This window comes from Mustelus asterias, chromosome 10 (genome assembly GCF_964213995.1).
Source record: "Mustelus asterias chromosome 10, sMusAst1.hap1.1, whole genome shotgun sequence".
NCBI classification, from domain to species: Eukaryota; Metazoa; Chordata; class Chondrichthyes; order Carcharhiniformes; family Triakidae; genus Mustelus; species Mustelus asterias.
This window is the reverse complement of record NC_135810.1, coordinates 88,961,609-88,982,606: the sequence shown is the minus strand read 5'-3', so window position 1 is coordinate 88,982,606 and position 20,998 is coordinate 88,961,609. Positions and strand designations below refer to the sequence as shown.

The window sequence follows — 20,998 nt, the reverse complement described above, 5'->3', positions numbered from 1 at the left end:
TATAAGTTTTTAACAGTGTACTGAAAGAACCTTCAGGAGTACTTGTATTCAGAAGATAGTTCACACAAAAGAAAATATTGGGCAATTGGTTTCGATTGAACTGTAAAATAGTGCCTGATATAGAGGGGATGCTGATGCAAACAAATATAAACCTGTTTGACTTATTTTAACAGTACTTGCATTTGTATAGTTCCCCTTTTTGTTCCTCAAATTCTAATAATTTTAATAGGCGTGTAGTTTTGAGAAGAGCAGGTATTTATCCGCTTTCTGAAAACACAAATGATGTATTGTAGCCATTGGAGGGCATTCATGCTAGATTTCATTTTAAAACTTTTGTTTGGGAATACAGCAAGGTCACCATGTCAGGGCGAGTGACAAAAGGGAGAGTTTTTAATTATTTTCCACACAGAAGACTTCTTGAGTTTGCTAGCTTGGTACTTTAGCTCCTTGTTTCAATACTAAAGTACATGGGGAATTATTTTGTTTTATGCAATGGATCTTTTCTCAACCCCTTTCAAAATTAACATAACCAGTTTATTCACCCATAGGTCAATGAGCTGAATACCATTGCAATGTCCTTTCCTTTTTTTCTCTCTCACTATATCCACTGAGTGAGGAGGACGTATTGTCTGTGTGAGGATCTTTCCAATGACAACTTTACACAGTGGATTAAAGGCGGAAACTAGCCCCAAGGGTCATACAGCTGTGACTTTGCTCCCTCTCTCTCTCTCCCTCCTATTGTTCTCTAGAGATGTGATGTGCCAAACAAACAAGCAGTTAGTCACTGGTAGCCCTTTGCTTATAGTGCCTACTGTCGCTTTGCTTTCTGACTGCTCCTGAACCTCTTCGGTGTTTCTCAGTTTGCATTTTACTCTTAAGGATTTTTTTCCTCTCCAAAGAAGTGACGAATTTTCAGTTAGGTCTTTGAGACCTCTGTGAACTGCTGCATTGTCTGGGGCTGGTCCAACTGGTTTGTGATTTGATCTGCTTGCCTGTACGAAAGAGCCACTGTTTAGCAGTCATCTAGAAGTTTGTATATATGTGAATGTCCTCCGTGCTCTTTCCCAGATCACGCAGGTAAGATGTCTTGTTTGTATTTTGAGTGTGTCCTGACGTGCATGTTGCTGACTTGGTCAGGGGACAGTATCTAGTACAGTAACCATGACAGGCAACAGGTGACTTGATTGCTGGCAAATGTCCTAAAACTGCAATGGTCATAGTAAATAAAGCAAAGTTCCAGTCAGCATTACACATTTGATAAAATTAAGTTGGATGGGGATATTTCTTTTGATTGTTGCTTTTAGGTTTTGTGGTTCAGAACAAGATGAGCATTGTCCCCCAGCTGAGCTGCAATAAAATTGCATTGGATTTTTGTTGTATTGCAGGAAAGTAGTCATGGAGAATATTAAGAAAAATGAGAAAACGTTCTGTTTGAGCAATATTATAGATATCAGCAATAGTCAATTGAAGCGCCATGGCTTGCTTCCTGCTTGCATGTCAAACACCATTTTAGAACTTGACCACTGTTTATCATAAGTGCTCGTGTTCAGGACTGACCTTTTTTTTGCAATAGCAACTCGTGTCTAAGCTGTTGCTCTGGCCACTAATTGCAATGGTGCATTTCTGTTTTTAGCACAGTTCAGGGCAACTCATTGTACTGGATGTAGATGATCTAACTTCAGTTCCACGTTTCACTCACTCCATTTTATTTTTAAAAGGCCTTATTTGATTTACAGCTCATTCATGTAACACCAATTTGTGTATATTAACTACTTGCATTATTTTTTTCAAGTTTGTAGCTTTTTGTCATTCTCTTTATTTTGTTTTAATTTGTTTGATTGTTTTTTTATTAAGCTGGAGCTGATTGCATTTATAAGTCTGGGTGTAACCAACCTTGTGCTTTCCTGATAAGAGGTAAAATCTGAAACATTGAATAATGAGATTGGCATGCAAGGCCTGTTTGTGTAATTCAGATCGTTTTAAGGGGCAGCATGGTGGCACAGTGGCACCGCTGCCTCACAGCACCAAGGATCGAGGTTCAATTCTGCCCTTGGGTAACTCTGTGTGGAGTTTGTACATTCTCCCCTTTTTTTGAGATCCATGCTTGGCCTTTCAAACAGGCCTTTCAAAGCTGAGCAATATTATGTGTGGATGACATCACTAATGCATATGTTAATAACCTAGTATGTCTTCAGATAATGCGGCCTCTCTAAGTTCAGTTCAAACAGACAGGAGAATTTGTTTACATGACATTGTGTTTTTGTAATAGACAGGAGCAAGCACTTGATTCTTTAATCACCCTGGAGGATTGCCAAGCAAATATTTATAGGATTTTAACTTGCCTCATTGTAATAGCCAAGCCTTGACAGTTCTTGCACAAATGCTTCCAAGGTCAAGTTTACTACTTGCATGGCTCCATTACTACAAACTTGTATTCAAATAAATGGTTTATCCATAACTTTTTTGCTTAGCAGATTTTGCCTGCCGCATTTTGTGCCATGATGTCTGACCCATATCAGTGTTCAGTGAAGCTCTTATAAAAGTTGGTGACTATTAAATTTCGGAGTAATTTGACACTCTACCTTTCAGTTGATTACTCAAATTGCTTTTAATGTGCGTCCTATAACCATGAGTTGCATTAGCATCAATCTGCCAGTTTCCTCCCATCGGTGCTGAGGAAGACTGACTTTTTCTTGTGAATTCGGCCCTAGTTGTCTTACTAAAAGTAGCAGATATGTTGCTGTAAGGGCAGCGTGCATCATGCACAAGCGTTTCAATTATCTTTGTAGTGACATCATGTTGCAATTAATTACTCCATGCTTGCATCCTGACCAGAATGCCATAGCCAGCCTGCAGAAACATGAAATGTCGACACCAGTGCAATCAAATTCTCAGAAGATTGATTGCAGGTTATACAAATGAAGAGGGCACTTATTTGAGTGCATATCTCTGCCATGTGTTAACTCAACATTGTTACAATGTGCAGCTCTTCTTTGAGACTTGTACTTGCCTGGTTGATGCTCTGTAACTTCAGAGCTGAAAAGAAACATTTTTGTTAAGAGCTTCTATCTCACTGAGGAGGTTCCAAGCCAATCCACATTCAACAACCTGCTCTGAAAGCTCTGCTCTTCTCTGACAACTGTGCCAAATAACATCACAGCAGCTGAGACAATCTTCAATGTTCTAAAAAAAATGAACCGCATTCTAAATAAAACAACTCGATATTCTAATGGAAAAATAGTCAATTTGTCCTATTTCCCAGTGCTAATGTGAATTTTAATTAAATTTTAATTTTAAAAAAAATCCAGGATCTGGATCTGCAACTGCATCAAAAACTAACCAATTCTTCCTCTGGCTATACCCTATCTGGGTATGAGATTTTGTTGAAACCTACTCTTAAGTTTTTGAGATATGTTGTTAATAGACTAATGGGCAAAAACATTACCTCACCCACCTTCGATGCCAGAAGTGATAACTGTGCAGAGGAAGGCAGTTAAGCTCAAGGCTGAAGTATCAAAACAGTTTTTAAATCAGTCATTTTCTTGCTGCAATAGAAGTTACTGATGTCCTCTTTCACAATGTATCAGACTGTCCACAATTTAACAGTGCTACACATACATTTAAAAAAATCTGTCCAAGTACAAATCATCAAGTGATTTTTCACTGTCCATTTTATTTGTGTACTTTCTCTTTTGTCAATAGAAAAGAGCACTCTGCAATTGACTGTTTTGTTCATGGTCATGATACTTGGGTTTTGATGGAATCAGGGGTTTGCAATTAAACAGGGAATTTCTGAGAGCCAAGTAACGTCATTTGGCCATTCATACTTTGGCAACAACGCGTCCCTTCAAATGCTGATAAATGAGACATGTTCCAGAAGAAGAAGTGAAATAGTGCACAGATTTAGATTATTCAAACATTTTTGGATGCTTGGACTGATCTTGTGATGTGTTGATGTCTGAGCAAGTGTCTTTCAGTAAAGTAGTGGTGTTATTTTGCACTACTTCAGAGGTTATGTGAACATGAGCCCTTCTGTCCAAACAAGCCCTATAGATTGTCACTTTGTAGATTCACAGCTTTCACACCTCAGCTTTCTTGTAAACACTTATTTGAATAATTAGTAAGAAATCTATAAATCAATTTGCCCAGTCCTCTTGTTACCCTTGAGAAGGAGCTGGAGAGCTGCTGTCTTGAACTACTGCAGTCCCTGAGGTGTAGGAATACCCATAATGTTGTGAGGGAAAGGGTTCCAGGACTTTGACCCAGGGACAGCGTATATTTCCAAGTCAGGATGATGAGTGACTTGGAAGGGAACCTCCAGATATCTGCTGCCCTTGTCCTTCTAGGTGGTAATGGTTGTGGTTTTGGAAGGTGCTGTCTAAAAAATCTTGGTGAGTTCCTGCAGTGTATCTTGTAAATGGTACACACGGCTGCCACTGCTCGTCGGTAGTGTAGGGATTTAATGTTTCTGGAAGGGGTAGTAATCATGTGGGCTGCTTGCGCTGGATGGTGTCCAGCTTCTTGTGTTCAAGTTGCACTGATCCAGGCAAGTGGAGAATATTCCATTACACTTCTCACTTGTGCCTCGTGGATGGCGGGCATGCTTTGGGGAGTCAGGAGGCAAGTTACTTGCTATTGGATTCCTAACCTTTGACCTGCTCTGGTAGCCACAGAATTTATACGGCTAGACCAGTTCAGTTTTGGGTCAATGGTGAGCTCCAGGATGTTGATGATGGGGAATTCAGCAATAGTAATGTTATTGAATGTCAGGGGGTGATGGTTAGATCCTCTCTTGTTGGAGATGGTCTTTGCCTGGCACTTGTGTGGCATGAGTGTTACTTGCCACTTGTCAGCCCAGGCCTGGATATTGTCCAGGTTTGCCGCATTTGGACATGGACTGCTTTGTTATCTGAGGAGTTACGAATGATACAGAATTTTGTATCGTCAGCAGTGAACATCCCCACTTTCTTATGATGAAAGGAAGGTCATCAATGAAGCAGCTAAAGATGAGGAACTTCTGCATTGATATCCTGGAGCTGAGATGATTGACCTACAATTACCACAACCATCTTCCTTTGTGACAGGTATGACTCCAACCAGCAGAGGGTTTCCCCGCGATTATCATTGATTCCAGTTTTGCCAGGGGTCCTTGATGCCATACTTCGTCAAATGCTGCCATGATGTCAAGGGCAGTCACTTTCACCTCCACTCACCTCTGGCGTTCAGCTCTTTTGTCCATGTTTGAACCAAAGCTGTCATAAGGTCAGGAGCTGAGTGACCCTGGTGGAATCCAAGCTGAGCATCCGCGAGCAGTTTATTGCCGCTTGATGGTGGCAACACTTTACTGATGATCGAGACCAGACTGATGATTGTTTTATGTTTACAGGGCATACCATTTGATTTTGATTTGATATTTTAAATTTGATTAATTATTGTCACATGTATTAGCATACAGTGAAAAGTATTGTTTCTTGCGTGCTATACAGACAAAGCATACTGTTCATAGAGAAGGAAATGAGAGAGTGCAGAATGTAGTGTTACAGTCAGAGCTAGGGTGTAGAGAAAGATCAACTTGATGCAAGGTAAGTCCATTCAAAAGTCTGGCAGCAGAGAAGAAACTGTTCTTGAGTTGGTTGGTATGTGACCTTAGACTTTTGTATCGTTTTCCCGACAGGAGTGGAAGACAAAATGTCCGGGGTGCGTGGGGTCCTTAATTATGCTGGCTGCTTTTCCGAGGCAGAGGGAAGTGTAGACAGTCAATGGATGGGAGGCTGGTTTGCATGATGGATTGGGCTACATTCACGACCTTTTGTAGTTCCTTGTGGTCTTGGGCAGAGCAGGACCCATACCAAGCTATGATACAACCAGAAATAGTGCTTTCTATGATGCATCGATAAAAGTTGGTGAGAGTTGGTGCTGGCGTGCGAAATTTCCTTAGTCTTCTGAGAAAGTAGAGGCGTTGGTGGGCTTTCTTAACTATAGTGTCAGCATTACCAGAGTAATTTTCCACATTGCTGGGTGCATGCCAATGTTGTAGCTATACTGGAACAGCTTGGTTAGTGGCGTGGTAATTTATAGAATAGAATCCCGAGAGTGCAGAGAGAGGCCATTCAGCCCATCAAGCCTGCACTGCAACAATCCCATCCAGGCCTTATTTCCATAACCCCATGTATTTGTACTGCTAATCTCCCTGACACTTGGGGACAATTTTACATGGCCAGTCAACCCAACTCTCTCATCTTTGGAGTGTGGGAGGAAATCAGAACGCCCGCAGGAAACCCATGCAGACACGGGGAAAACATGCAAACTCCTCACAGTCTGAGACCCAAGACTGGAATTGACCCTGTGTCCTGGCGCTGTGAGGCAGCAGTGCTTGCCACTGTGCTGCCCAAAAGTTAGAACATAGAACATAGAACAGTACAGCACAGAACAGGCCCTTCGGCCCACGATGTTGTGCCGAGCTTTATCTGAAACCAAGATCAAGCTATCCCACTCCCTATCATCCTGGTGTGCTCCATGTGCCTATCCAATAACCGCTTAAATGTTCCTAAAGTGTCTGACTCCACTATCACTGCAGGCAGTCCATTCCACACCCCAACCACTCTCTGCGTAAAGAACCTACCTCTGATATCCTTCCTGTATCTCCCACCACGAACCCTATAGTTATGTCCCCTTGTAATAGCTCCATCCACCCGAGGAAATAGTCTTTGAACGTTCACTCCATCTATCCCCTTCATCATTTTATAAACCTCTATTAAGTCTCCCCTCAGCCTCCTCCGCTCCAGAGAGAACAGCCCTAGCTCCCTCAACCTTTCCTCATAAGACCTACCCTCCCAAACCAGGCAGCATCCTGGTAAATCTCCTCTGCACTCTTTCCAGCGCTTCCACATCCTTCTTATAGTGAGGTGACCAGAACTGCACACAATACTCCAAATGTGGTCTCACCAAGGTCCTGTACAGTTGCAGCATAACCCCACGGCTCTTAAACTCCAACCCCCTGTCAATAAAAGCTAACACACCTATAGGCCTTCTTCACAGCTCTATCCACTTGAGTGGCAACCTTTAGAGATCTGTGGATATGAACCCCAAGATCTCTCTGTTCCTCCACAGTCTTCAGAACCCTACCTTTGACCCTGAAATCCACATTTAAATTAGTCCTACCAAAATGAATCACCTCACATTTATCAGGGTTAAACTCCATTTGCCATTTTTCAGCCCAGCTTTGCATCCTATCTATGTCTCTTTGCAGCCTACAACAGCCCTCCACCTCATCCACTACTCCACCAATCTTGGTGTCATCAGCAAATTTACTGATCCACCCTTCAGTCCCCTCCTCTAAGTCATTAATAAAAATCACAAAGAGCAGAGGACCAAGCACTGATCCCTGCGGCACTCCGCTAGCAACCTGCCTCCAATCCGAAAATTTTCCATCGACCACCACACTCTGTCTTCGATCAGACAGCCAGTTACCTATCCAATCGGCCAACTTTCCCTCTATCCCACACCTCCTCACTTTCATCATAAGCCGACCATGGGGGACCTTATCAAACGCCTTACTAAAATCCATGTATATGACATCAACTGCCCTACCTTCATCAACACAGCACCCCATTGTTGCCCAGTTTTGAGCTGCTAGATCTGATCAAAGTCCATCCCATTTAGCATGCTTGTGGTGCCACTATAAACTGTTCATTACCCGTCATTTTAGCTTGAATTGCCATTGGCATCAGTACAATACAGTGTCGCAATGAGCTTTGCAAATGAAACTCGTGTTCATGGACCCAAATATAGTGGGTGGAATTTTACAAGATTTTTTCTAAGTGTCCAGTTGGTCTGAAAATGGGAGAGTTCCAGATCTGTTTTTTGGGCGAGTTTTCACGCCCAATCTTCTGCACTCTGTCTCTAAAAAGATGGGCTCGTCAGTTTCTAGCTAGAGAGGCCATGGGCGGGTCTTAGCTCGCCGGACAGCTGTCAAGGGAGGTATTGCGCATGTGCAGTCCTCTGATGCTGCACGTGCGCATTAACAGTAGCAGGATCTGACAGAGAGAGAGAGAGCTGTCAGGCCCCTGCTGCTGCAGGCAGCCTCAACTAGTGGCTCGAGATACAGCTCCTGCCACGCAGACTGATCGTGGCCCCCCTCCCCCACAGATCGCATGCAGAGTGGGAGTGGCCTGCCCCATTGGCCTTGTCCCCTGACACTGCCTGGTGAGCATTGCCCAGGTGCCAGGTGGCACTGCCAATCTGGCACTGTCCAAGGGGCACCCCTGCCTTGCACTCAGCTTCCCCAGGGGGCCTCGATGGCCTTCGGCTCCACCGGCAAGGACAATAAGACTGTTCCCGTTCATGGGGAGCAGGTGTTTTCCTCACCAGAGAAAGCTTCTCCCAGCGAGGCCATAAAGGCAAGTGAACCCGAACGATTGAGTGCCGGTCTTGCTAAATACATTGAAATGAAGATGTACATAAATTTAAATAAATTAATCAGCCTCTTGCTCATTTCCGGTGAGAGGCTGACCGCGCAAGACATCCGGGTGTTGTAAAACAGGCGTGAAAACAGATACCATTCGCACCAGCCACTTTATGCCCGATTTTATGACATTTTCCCGTCGCAAAACGAGCATAAAGCAGCTGTAAAATTTTGCCCAGTGTTTTGCAAGCTAATTGGGAGTCGTACTTTTTATGCTCATACCCCTTTTAAAATAGTCTTGAATAGCTTGGTTTCGTCAAGTAGTTAATAACTACTGATTATTGACCGTACATACTGCTTACCCCAATATAAAGTCATTATTGACGGAGGATTCTGGAACTTGTACAGTAACAATTTGTGGTACCCTCCCTCACCCCAGCTCTCAAACTACTAGTCAGCCCATACCAACACTTGACCTCCAGCCACTACTCCTATCAATGGCTAAGAACACATTCAGCTGGATCTGTTCCAAGTGCTCTGCGGTTCCAAAGCAGCGGTGGTGCCAGTGGAGGAGCAGCCTATGGCCACTCGGACGCTCAGTTTAATTTCTCCTGCTTGAATAGCGGGACACCAGGATGTTGAGGGCATGACAGTAAATCTGGACTTTTTGCACCTTACAGCTGATATCATTATTGTGTTGATGTTTGTGGGCCCTTGTTACACATAGGTAGATTGCTGCATTTTCTTGCATTACATTGTGTCATAGACAGAATGTATCTGCTGCCTTACTACCTGGAATCTGCTCTCTTATTTCCTGGAATCAGTATGCTTTGTTTGGAAAGATGGAGTACTGTGTGCAGTTTTAGTTTCCTTACTTGAGAAAGGATATACTGGCACGGAGGGGGTGTAGAGGAGATTCACTGCGTTGATTCCGGAGTCGAGAGAGTTGGCTTATGAGGAGAGACTGAGTAAACTGGGGCTATACTCATTGGAATTCAGAAGAATGAGGGGAGATCTTGTAGAAACATATATAAGATTATGAAGGGAATAGATAAGATTGAAGCAAGGAAGTTGTTTCCACTGGCGGATGAAACTAGAACTAGGGGGCATGGCTTCAAAATAAGGGGGAGCATATTTAGGACTGAGTTGAGGAGGAACTTCACACAAAGGGTTGTGAATCTGTGGAATTCCCTGCCCAGTGAAGCAGTTGAGGCTTCCTCATTGAATGTTTTTAAGTCAAGGAAAGATCAATTTTTGAACAGTAAAGGAATTAAGGGTTATGGTGGGCGGGCGGGTAAGTGGAGCTGAGTCCACGAAAAGATCAGCCATGATCTTATTGAGCGGCAGAGCAGGCTCGAGGGGCCAGATGGCTTACTCCTGCTCCTAGTTCTTATGTTCTTATGTGCATCTTGGGAATGTGTATTCCAATGAATAATTCAGTAGCAAGCTTTTGTGAGCTTAAAAATGAAGGTTATTTATTTTCATGCACCATGAAGTAACCCAGTGTCACTTACAGAAACAAGCAGGTTGGATACAGTTAAAAATTAGTTACTTCAGACTCTGATTTATGATTTCCAATCTCCCATGTGGCAGTCCTATGGTTTCTTGAATGGATTCAATGATTTAAAGTTGGTAGGGGCCTTTTAAAGTGAAGGGCTCACAGCAGGCTTTGAAGTATCTTGTAGTTGAATATCTAGGAGGTTGATTCTCAGATGAACTTTGAAACTGAACAAGTTAAGTGCTTTGACTGCTTGCTGACTTTCAGCTCACTTTAGGTTCTCAGCTTGGTTGATGACGACTGGATGGATCTGCTGGGTCCTGGGGTAATAAGAGTACATTCCCTAAAACTAGCTTGGATCACATGACGTTGTTGAGTACACTTCTAGTTTGTATGGGGGAGGCCATCATGTTACAATGGGAAGTTGATAGTGGCTTTTGAGTTTTGATCTTTCCTTTTGTCCAAAATATGAAGACAGGCAGACTGGAAACTCCATTGTCATTAGGTGTTGGTTCGTGTGTGAATTCCACAAATGGCTGTCCATATTTAGTGAGCTGTTGGCTGGAGACTTGATACTGTCTGTAGTACAAATGCTAAAATGTCACATGACTTGCAGCAGCTAACTTTGCTTGTTTATGTCCAATTTTAAAAAATATTTACTGATAATTCATAATTTGATACACCTGCACTAGCCATGACAGTAGTGACTACATTTCCAAGTATTTAATTGATTTTTAAGGCACTGATGCGACAGACAATATGCACATGATTTTTTTCTCTTCTGTTCTCTTAATACCACATTTGTTCACTCCACGTATGTATTTCCTCACATTGTGCTATTTATAACTCTTGTATGTCAGTTGAGATTAAGGGATGATTGAAAACTTTACATCAGTTGTGATCAAATTAATTGTTTTGTTGTCCATCAGAGTTGACTGATTAATGCAGTGTAGAACCATGGGCGGTGGGTGGCGCAGTGTTTCGCATTGCTGCCTCAACACCAGGTACCCCATTCGATTCTGGCCTTATGTGACTGTCTGTGTGGAGTTTGCACAATCTCTCTCTGTCTGCATGGATTTCCTCCGGGTGTTCTAATTTCTTCCCACAGTTCAAAGATGTGTAGGTTAGGTGCATTAGCCACTGTTTTTTTTTTAAAAGAAAAGCATTGTGATAGAGTGGAGGAGTGGGCCTGAATAAGATCATCTTTCAGAGAGCCAATGCAGACTCGATGGGCCAAAGTGGACTTGGGTGCAAAGTAGGATACAGATGGTAGAGTTTTGGATAATTTTGATTTTTTAAAAAAACAAGTAAAATCTTCGTCTCTGTGGCTCACACTTGTTGAGTAAACTTGCTAAGTCATCAATGTGTAGTCATTATCTGCTTTGTGGAAGGCTAGTTCAGCAGCTCTTAATATATGGTATAAAACAAAATGCTGTAAAGTCCTTATACGTGGTGCTGTGCAGTGTTTCAACACACAACTTGGTGTATTTATTAAGGCTGCCATTTGAAAGACCAGTAAAATATGGCATTAAATCCACTTGCTGAGATATTTCAGGAGCTAGCAACTCTAGTATACCATTAAGTGTTATATCAATGTTGCTATAATTGCACAATTTACAACCTAGTCTCAGATTTTATACAACATTGTATAGAATTTTTCTCATGTCTGCTTCATGGCTGTAGAAAGTATCTGGCTTATCGTACTTCACTGAAAGATCAGTTTGTGAAATCACGAGATGTTCCGCAACTCCAAATCTTAATTTTCAGAAAACAAAAGCAACAATGCTGCTGAAATAAAAACAAGTGCTAGAAATACTCAGTAGGTCAGGCAGCATGTGTGAAGATACAGAATTATTGGCCGAGATCTTCCGAGCAGCTCCAAGCTGGGCTGCCGCTGCATTCAAATTCCTCCACTCAACATTGTACGTTTCTTTGGGACCTTCCTGGTTTTCACAGAAATGCACAGCGCAGTGCAAACTCCGTATAACTACAGAGCCTGGCAGCATGGTGGCACAATGGTTAGCACTGCTGCCTCACAGCGCCAGGGACCCGGGTTCGATTCCTGGCTTGGATCACTGTCTGCATGGGTTTCCTCCAGGTGCTCCGGTTTCTTCCCACAGTCCAAAGATGTGCGGGTTAGGTGGATTGGCCATGCTAAATTGCCCCTTAGTGGCAGGGGGACTAGCTAGGGTAAATGCATGGGGTTATGGGGATTGGGCCTGGGTGGGATTGTGGTCGGTGCAGACTCGATGGGCCGAATGGCCTCCTGCACTGTAGGATTTTATCGATTATATGAATGTCAGTTGAGGAAGCCCATCGGAGCAGAGTGGAGTTGGAGAAGACAGAACGCACCCCGTTTTTAAGGCACTCGCTGATGTATGGTAAATTTAAAGGTCCAAGTGAAGTGGATGAGTGAATGGGTTGGGGAAGATGAAATGGCTTAGTTGGTAGTCAGGTCAGGGGTTAGTCGAGATGGTCCTGTCTGATCGGGGAGGAGTCAGTTGTGTAGTTACACAGATATTGGATTAGGTTTTAATTTGTCTAACATTTCCTGGTTAACTACCCACAAGTTCTGCAGAATAGCTCCAAGTCGCTGACTCCGAGTCTGAGTTGGAGGCATTTCCACAGGATCCCAAAGAATTGCCCGTTGGAAGTTGATAATCAGTGAAGCGGAAGAACAAAAGAGAAGGTTTGGGGTAGGACGAAAGCCAGGAGAGATTAAGTGGATCACAAGAAGGGAAGCAAAGCTGAATAATCTTTCTTCAAAATACTTCTTTTCAATCTTGTTTAAGGGCAGATGGATTATGTAAGTGCATAACATGATGGGATCTCACCAATCACATGACTGTTTATTGTTCAATTTACTATAGTCTCTATTTCTAGTTATACCCAAACTAGTGTTTCTCCTTTACCATTGAATGTGAAAAGATTTGTTCAACCCTTTCTTTGTTTCCTCTGTGCAGGTACTCCAGTCCAGTGAAGTTCTGACCTCTCACAACATATATGAGGAAGAGAAGGAAGGAAGTGAAGCTGAGTTGGAGCCAGTGAATGCAAACATCAACACTCCAGATCTTTCCAGCATCTGTAGTAATGGCAACATGAAAACTCTCCATAATGGATGGACAAATGCCAATATCTTGTTATCTGTAGATAATACAGATTCCAGAATGTTTCATAATTCATCACATCAGAAGATTGGTAATGGTTACTGTGATCATAGTAGTAATAATAATGATCAGGAAATGGGAGAGAATCAATTGAGCCCTTCAAAAATCATGCATTTTTTCTCAAATCCCAAGAAGAATCCCAATTGTGACTCTGATAGTAGACCCCATTCTGTGATATTGATGGGAAATTCCCCTACTTGGAATGCCTTATCATCTTTAAGGAAAATGGGTTCTTTCAAAAAACTCAAGTCCTCGGTTTTTCAAGGAATTCAAGCCAGAGGAAACAATGAGGTTATAAATGCAGAAAATTTTGAAAATGTGCACAACCATATGCAAAATGGCCATGCTGTGCAAATTCAAAACAGATGTTCTAACACAGGAGCATTACAGGATTTGTGTAGTTCTGTGGAGGACATGGCTTCTGAGGGCTCAGAAACTGAAGATGTTGATGAAGCCTTTTTACGCCACACCCACCGATCACGGAGCATTAGACGTGCTTACAGGGTTGGACGGATAAATTTATTGGATTGTGATAAGTCCCCAATTCAAGAGGACTCTACTAGGGTTGTGTCTCTTGGGGGACAAGAATCAAACATTAGTGATCCAATAGGAACAAACTGTGAAAACCACAAAGCTATCTACAGGAGAAGCAAAAGCACTGACAATTTAAGTTTTTTCAAGAAAAGTTCATTTAAAAGGAAATCAACTTCCAACCTCACAGAGTTAAAAGTCAGCAATGAAAATGAAAGAATACAACGGACAGCAAGCACATCATCAGCAGATGAAAAAGTCAATGGCAATATTGAAAGGCGATCAAAACGCTGGAGGAGTCCAATCAGGGCTAAAGATTTTAACAGAATGCTAAGACTAGTGAGTAACGTTGCAGATGTTGCAAGGAAGCGGGAGAGTCAATCAAAGGAAAATTCACCTTCACATGAAAAAAGCAATCCAGCTCGATCTAACAGCAGGCTACATGATGATTATTCTCGAAGAGTTTCTAGCAGTGCTGACAGTGAAAGACACAAATTTTCCTCACCTGAGTGGAACCAACCTTCTTCCTTTCCTGTATCCCCCAATTCATTAACTCCCACAAATTTGCAAACTGCTACGGTGCAATTAGAAAAATCATTATCCTCACCAGAGCTTAAAAACACCCAGTCTTCCCAATGTTTGAGCTTGGCTGGAACAAAACCAAACAGTCAATGTGCCTTCTCTCCTGTTAGTCCCACCACCAATGAAGTATTCTTTGATAATTCAAATGAAGACAAACGCGCCAGTCAATTTACATTTGAAACTGAGCAGCCTAATATTCCAGTCAGACCAATTGCTCCTAAACCTCCGAGTGCTAGCATTGAAAAGGTTAAGCACAATATTACTTTTTATTGTCCAAATCAACATAGTACCTTGTCACTTAGCTCAACAGACAGTGATGGGCGAACTGAAGGAACTATCTCAAAAGCTGGAAAATGTCCAGTATCATTTCAGGATCTGGTGCAAACAGTTTTCTATGATGACGGTAATGAAGACAGTGGGATAAGTAGTCATTCACAGCTCAGCCTGAATACAACAATTTCTGGAGTGGATGAGAAAAAGGAGGTAGGATTTATGTACTGTTTATTTTTGCCATAAACAACACATTTCATTGATTTCTTTGAGGAGCTTATGTGTATATGTACATCTGTACGTTGATTGGGTGGCATGGTGGTACAGCACCAGGGACCTGGATTCGATTCTGGTCTGCGTGGGTTTCCTCCTGGCATTCTGGTTTCATCCCGCAGTCCATAGATGTGCAGGTTAGGTGGATTAGCCACAGTAAATACCGTGGTTATGGGGATAGGGCAGAGGGGAGAGCCTGGGTAGAGATGCTCTTTTGGAGAGTTGGTGCAAACCCAATGGATCAAAGGCCTCCTTCTGCACTTTAGAGCTTCTATGGTTCTAACAATTGACAACCTTGTGGGTGAGACACGAATACTACTCACTGAGCTGCGGCTGACTAATATTATGCAGTATACATGACCATATATTTATGAAAGTAGTGATAGATCTGGGTGACAAAATGATAAATTTACTTGATAGTTCTATTTATAGCATGAATACTTCTGCATTAACGATCCTGTGGTTGCAAAATTAACATAGGTTGGGATGGGAAACTGATGAAGTAGAGACTTTTAGTTTATGGTGCTATAGATTACCTGTCCCAGCAATAACAGCGGTTAAAGAATAATTGGAACTGCAACTTTCCAAAGGTCGGACTTACTCTTTCATTGTTTAGATTACAACTGATGATTTTAGAAATGTTGGGTATTAATTTGGCTTGGATGAGGAGGGGAAAGTTGTTAAGAAATTTTGAAGTCTAATTTCCTAAATGATTGATAGATTAATATTATATAAACTGCTTTTATATGGATGCCAGTTTTTTGTGGGTCTACCATTCCATTGTAGGGATAAGGAATCGGGTCGTTCATGCTGGTCTCCTGGATTCTGAATGAGATGCCATTCATCATATCATGCTAATGTCATTCAAATGTGAATGACTGTGTATTTAGATGTGGCAATTGTATTTTATATTAATCTTAATTCATTTATGTGATTTATGTGCTTATTACCAGTAATGACTGATTTGATGCACAAAGTTGTCAAAAGATATTTTAGCTTGGATGATGGTTGGCCTCTATGACCTTGAGTTAGACGAGGGAAAGTGGCTAATGTTTTTCGGTCTGATTTGATATCTATAATGATCCCTATTGACACTATACATGTGTTGACATTGGATACCTCCCTGCATGGCTTCCCTGATGGTAACTATCAATAGGCTATTCTGTCCAGGCTTATGCAACCATTCAGTGAAATATTGAAGACTCTTGGCACTGAACACACAGCCCCCAATATACATTGTTGTCTCAGGGTATAAGAAAAAGTGGGAGAAATTGTGGATCAGTGAAAAGAGAGAAGGAAGCTAATAAGTAAGATTAAAAACTAGAAATGCTTGAAGCATCTGTGGGGAGAGAGTTATTGTTTTAGGGCAATGATTACTCATTGGAACTAGAAAAGTTAGAGATTTAATAGTTTTAAACAGATTCATATCAGTCATGTGAACATGTTATGAGATCACTCAGAAAACCAATTGTTCGTGCATTTTGCAGCCTTCTGAGGCCACCCTCAGTTACAGTATAAATTGAACTGCAAGGAAAGACACTTTACATCAAATTGATAGAGAAAATCTGCTCAAAGGAAGGAATGTGGGGAAACCTTGTGGCAACTGGTCAAACCATGCATTGATTTATAGATCAGAACATCTAACATGGGTAAATGTTCATCTTCACTGTGACTGGTAATCTGGCTGAGGGTAGTCTGCCTATTGTAGAATCTACCTAGCTTTTTAATTTTATTTAAGTTAATAATATAAACAAAATACAGCAGATTGGTGTTCTGCTGTGCCAGATTACTGTCCATATGGCAAAGATGGAAAATCAGCCCCCTAGTATTTTTATTTTTTTGTACGTGTAAATCTATCTCTCTATAAAGATACTGACTTCTGGCATGTACCCTTCAATATTTCATTTGTGCGCTTCACAACTCCTTTTGTGACCCATGACCTTAATGGCATGAGAGGAATTCTTGCTTACCCTTTATGCTGCCCTTCACAAACCAGGATGCTTTCCTTTTTGATGCATCCTGCTTTTCAAATGATATGTCTAATTGAAACAGTCCAAATTGCTTTCTGCCTTATAGCCAATACTTGATGCTTTGTGTAGAAACCAAAGCTAATGCTAATTGGTTCCCCATCCTCAGATAAGTTAGTTGTAATTAAAGTCTACGATAGCTAGCATGGATAGAAGAAAAAATAAACTTGCAGCCATTTGACTTTCAATCTTTCTTATTAGTATGTGCAGCAGTTTTTATAGAGCATCTTAATTACCAGGTTATGTTCCTATATATGCTGTATTGTTATAGTGATCTTGAGCCTTATCATTCTGTTATATATTTTGCAACTAACTTGGGTACAATTAGGATAAAAGTACACTCTTGCTGTTTGGGGGATCTGCATGCTAGTTTGGACCTAAACTCTGTTGTAAACTAGCAATAAACAGAGAAAACACTTGCAGCTCAGAAGCAGGTCATTCTGCTGGTCAACTTTATCTCACTATCCAGCTCTTGGTCCATAGCCTTAAAGGTTACGGTACTTCAAATGCATATCCAGGTTTTTTTTAAACTGATGAGAGTTTCTAAATTTAATCAACCTTTCGAGCAGTGCATTCCAGATACCCACACTCCCCCTCGATGGAGAAAATTCACTTCAGGTCCCCTCTGACCCCACTGCCAGATTACTGACCTTTCTGTTAAGGGATGTATACCCTTCCTATCTTCTCTTTCTAGACTCCATAAACCTCAGTTAAACTTCCCCTCAGCTTCCTTTACAAAGAAAACCATCCCAGTCTATCAAATCTTCCCTCATATATTTAAAATTATACTCCCTCATGTGATCACATGTTTTTGCAATGTGAAGACCAGCACTGTATGCAATGTTTTTGCATTGTGTCTCTCGGCTAATAAAAGAAAATATCCTTTTTGTCCACCATATCTTCCTGTCATGCAACCTACAGGGATCTGATTTGATTTGATTTATTATTGTCACAGGTTTGGGAGACGGTGAAAAGTATTCTTTCTTGCGCATGATACAGACAAAATATACCGTTCATAGATTACATTGGGGAGAAGGAAAGGAGAGGTGCAGAATATATTGTTAAAATCATAGCTATGGTGTAGAGAAAGATCAGCTAAATATATGGTAAGTTCAATCAAACGTCTGATGGCTGGAAGAAGCTGTACTTTAGTCAGTTGGTTTATGATCTCAGGCTTTTCTATCTTTTTCCCGACAGAAGAAGGTGGAAGAGAGTATGTCTGGGGGGCATGGGTCCTTGATTATGCTGGCTACTTTTCAGAGGCAGCAGGGAGTATAGACTGAGTCAACTAATGGGGGACTGGGCTACATTCACAACCCTTTGTAGTTTCTTGCGGTCTTGGTCCGAGCAGGAGCCATACCAAGCTGTGATACACCTGGAAAGGATGCTTTCTTTGGTGCATCTGTAAAAATTGGTGAGAGTCGTAGCCGACATGCTGAATTTCTTTAGCCTTCTGAGAAAGTGGAGGCATTGGTGGGCTTTCTTAACTGTAGCATCAGCGTGGAGGGACCAGGACAGCTTATTGGTGATCTGGACACCCAGAAACATGAAGCTGTCGACCATTTCCACTTCTTCGCCGTTGATGTAGACAGGGGCATGTCCTCCACTGCGCTTCCTGAAGTCAATGACGAGCTCCTTTGTTTTACTGACATTGAGGGAGAGATTATTGTTATCACAACATTTCACCAGATTCTCTCTCTTTGCTGTGCTCCGTCTCGCCATTGTTTGAGATCCGACCCACTACAGTGGTGCCATCAGCAAACTTGAAAATGAGTTGAAGGGGAGTTTGGCCACAGAGTCATAAGTGTATAAGAAATATAGTAAGGGGCTGAGGACACAGCCTTGCGGGGCCCCAGTGTCGAGGATAATCGTGGAGGTGTCGGTGCCTATCATCACTGCGATCTGTGGGTTAGAAAGGCTAGGATCCAGTTGCAGAAGGATGAGCCGAGCCCTAGGCCACGGAGTTTGGAGATGAGTTTTTTTGGGATAATGGTGTTGAAGACTGAGCTGTAGTAGATAAATAAGTGCCCTTGTTATATCTAGGTGTTCCAGGGATGAATGTAGGGCCAGGGTGATTGTGTCTGCTGTGGACCTTTTGCTGCGATAGACAAACTGTAGTGGATCCAGACAATCTGGGAGACCGGAGTTGACGTGTGCCATGCCTAAGCTTTTGAAGCATTTCATGATAATGGATGTCAGTGTCACTGGGCGACAGTCATTAAGGTACATTGCCTGGCTTTTCTTTAGTACAGGGATGATGGTTGTCGCCATGAAGCAAAAGGGGACCTCAGATCGACGTAAGGAGAGCTTAAAGATGTCTGTGAATACTCCCACCAGTTGGACTGCACAAGATCTGAATGTTTGTCCAGGTGCCCCTTCCGACCCAATTGTTTTCGGTGGATTAACTTTCAAAAAGGCTGATCCAATATCTGCAATAGTGACCTCGGATACCAGTTCAGCTGAGGCTTCTGGGAGGATGATATCCTCTCACTGACCTCTTGCTCAAACCAGGCGTAGAATGTGTTAAGCTCATCGGGGAGGGGTGCCTTGTTGCCGGTAATTCTACACGTCTTCACCTTGTAGCCTGCAATGTCGTGTAGACCTTGCCATAACTGATGGGTGTTCTTGTGACTAGCCTGGGACTCTAGCTTGCTCTGGTTCTGTCTCTTGGCATCTTTGATGATGCTTCCGTAACTCGTATCTGGATTTCTTGCATTGGTGGGGGTCACTGACTTGAACACCTCAGACCTGGACTTCAGTAAGCAGTGCATGTCCCTATTCATCCATGGTTTCCAGTTGGGAAACACATGATTTGCTTCTTTGGCACAGTCTTCTGTGCACTTACTAATGAAGTCACTGTTGTGGCGTACTCATTCAGGCTGGTCACTGAGTTCTTAAGTATTGATCAGTCCACTGAATCAGAACAGTCCCATAGGCGATCATCCCGTTCCTCGGACCAACATTGCACAACTTTATCGGATTCTCCCACTTCAATTTTTGCTTGTAAGCTGGGAGCAGGGGCATAGCCTTGTGGTCTGATTTGACAAAGGGACCACAATCCCTCTGTTCCTCCGCACCTCTGGTTCCTACTGCTTATTATTTGCATTGCGTTGTTGTTTGCCATCCCCAAATGCAATTCCTCACGGTTCTCTCTTCGTCAATTTTCTGCACACCTGACCAAGCTTTTGCTATCTTCTTGCAGTCTAAAGCTTTCTTCCTCACTGACAACCACACAATCAATTTTTGTATCATCTACAAATTGCTTGATCCTGCCCCTACATTTATGTCTGAACCATTGATATATACCATGAAAAGCTGGGGACCTAATATGGAGCCTTGTGAAACCCAATAGAAACAGCCATCCAATCACAAAACACTCATTGATTTGCCCTTTGCTTTCTGTCATTGAGCCGCTTTCGGATCCAATTTGCCACTTTCTCTTCAGTGTTTACTTTTCAGACCAGTCTCCATGTGGGACCTGTCCAAAGCCTTGATATAATTAATGTAGACTACATCAAATGTTCAATCCTCATGACACTCCTTGTTACCCTCTCAAAAATGTCTTTCAAATTAGTCAATCATGGCCCTCTCTTAACAAATCTATGCTGCCTGTTCTTGATTTATTTGTGTCTTTCTAATTGATTTCTGCTACTACTTAGAATTTTTTCTAATAACTTGCCCACCACCGAGGTATGACTGACTCGGTCTATCTCTCTTCTCTCTAACAACAGTGACATTAGTGGACCTTCAGCGCCATGCGTGTAACCATTGGATTGGAAAATGATGATCAGAGCCTATCCTCGCTTTTCTGAACAGCCTGGGAGTGGTTAGTTAGCTACTTCCAACAGTGCTAAGCCTCTTAACATTTCCTTTTGTTGTTTATCGCATCCAATATTTCATCTTTCTCCATGACTGCAATGACTGCATCATCCTCCTCTTTTGATAAGCCAGACACAAAGTATTCATTGAAAACCATGCCCATTGATGCCTTCCTCCTCCACCCAGGTCAGTAATCAGATTTACTTTCCCACATTTGAAATAATAAACAAAAAAAAATTCTGGAAATCTGAAATTAAAACTAACAATGGTGGAAGCACTCAGCTGGCTAGATTAGATCTGTGGAGAGATGAACAGTTAGTGTTTCAGGTTAATGACTTTTCATCAGAATATTAATGAAATATTGGTCTTTAAAGTAAAGGCAGGTTTTAGCCAATATATCAACGGGCAGCATCATCTTCAGCTTGAA

At 42.1% G+C, this 20,998-nt stretch overlaps 1 protein-coding gene across 1 annotated transcript in view; it reads left to right on the top strand.

Annotated features, from left to right (window-relative positions):
* The first annotated feature begins 12,948 nt into the window (after positions 1–12,948).
* Positions 12,949–20,998, top strand: part of LOC144500067 (spermatogenesis-associated protein 13-like) — a 108,009-nt gene continuing 99,959 nt past the window's right edge. Inside the window, exon 1 of the mRNA XM_078222838.1 lies at positions 12,949–14,665. Within this exon, the coding sequence (XP_078078964.1) occupies positions 13,001–14,665 (1,665 nt within the window). The 5' untranslated portion in view covers positions 12,949–13,000. The remainder of the gene's footprint in view (positions 14,666–20,998) is intronic.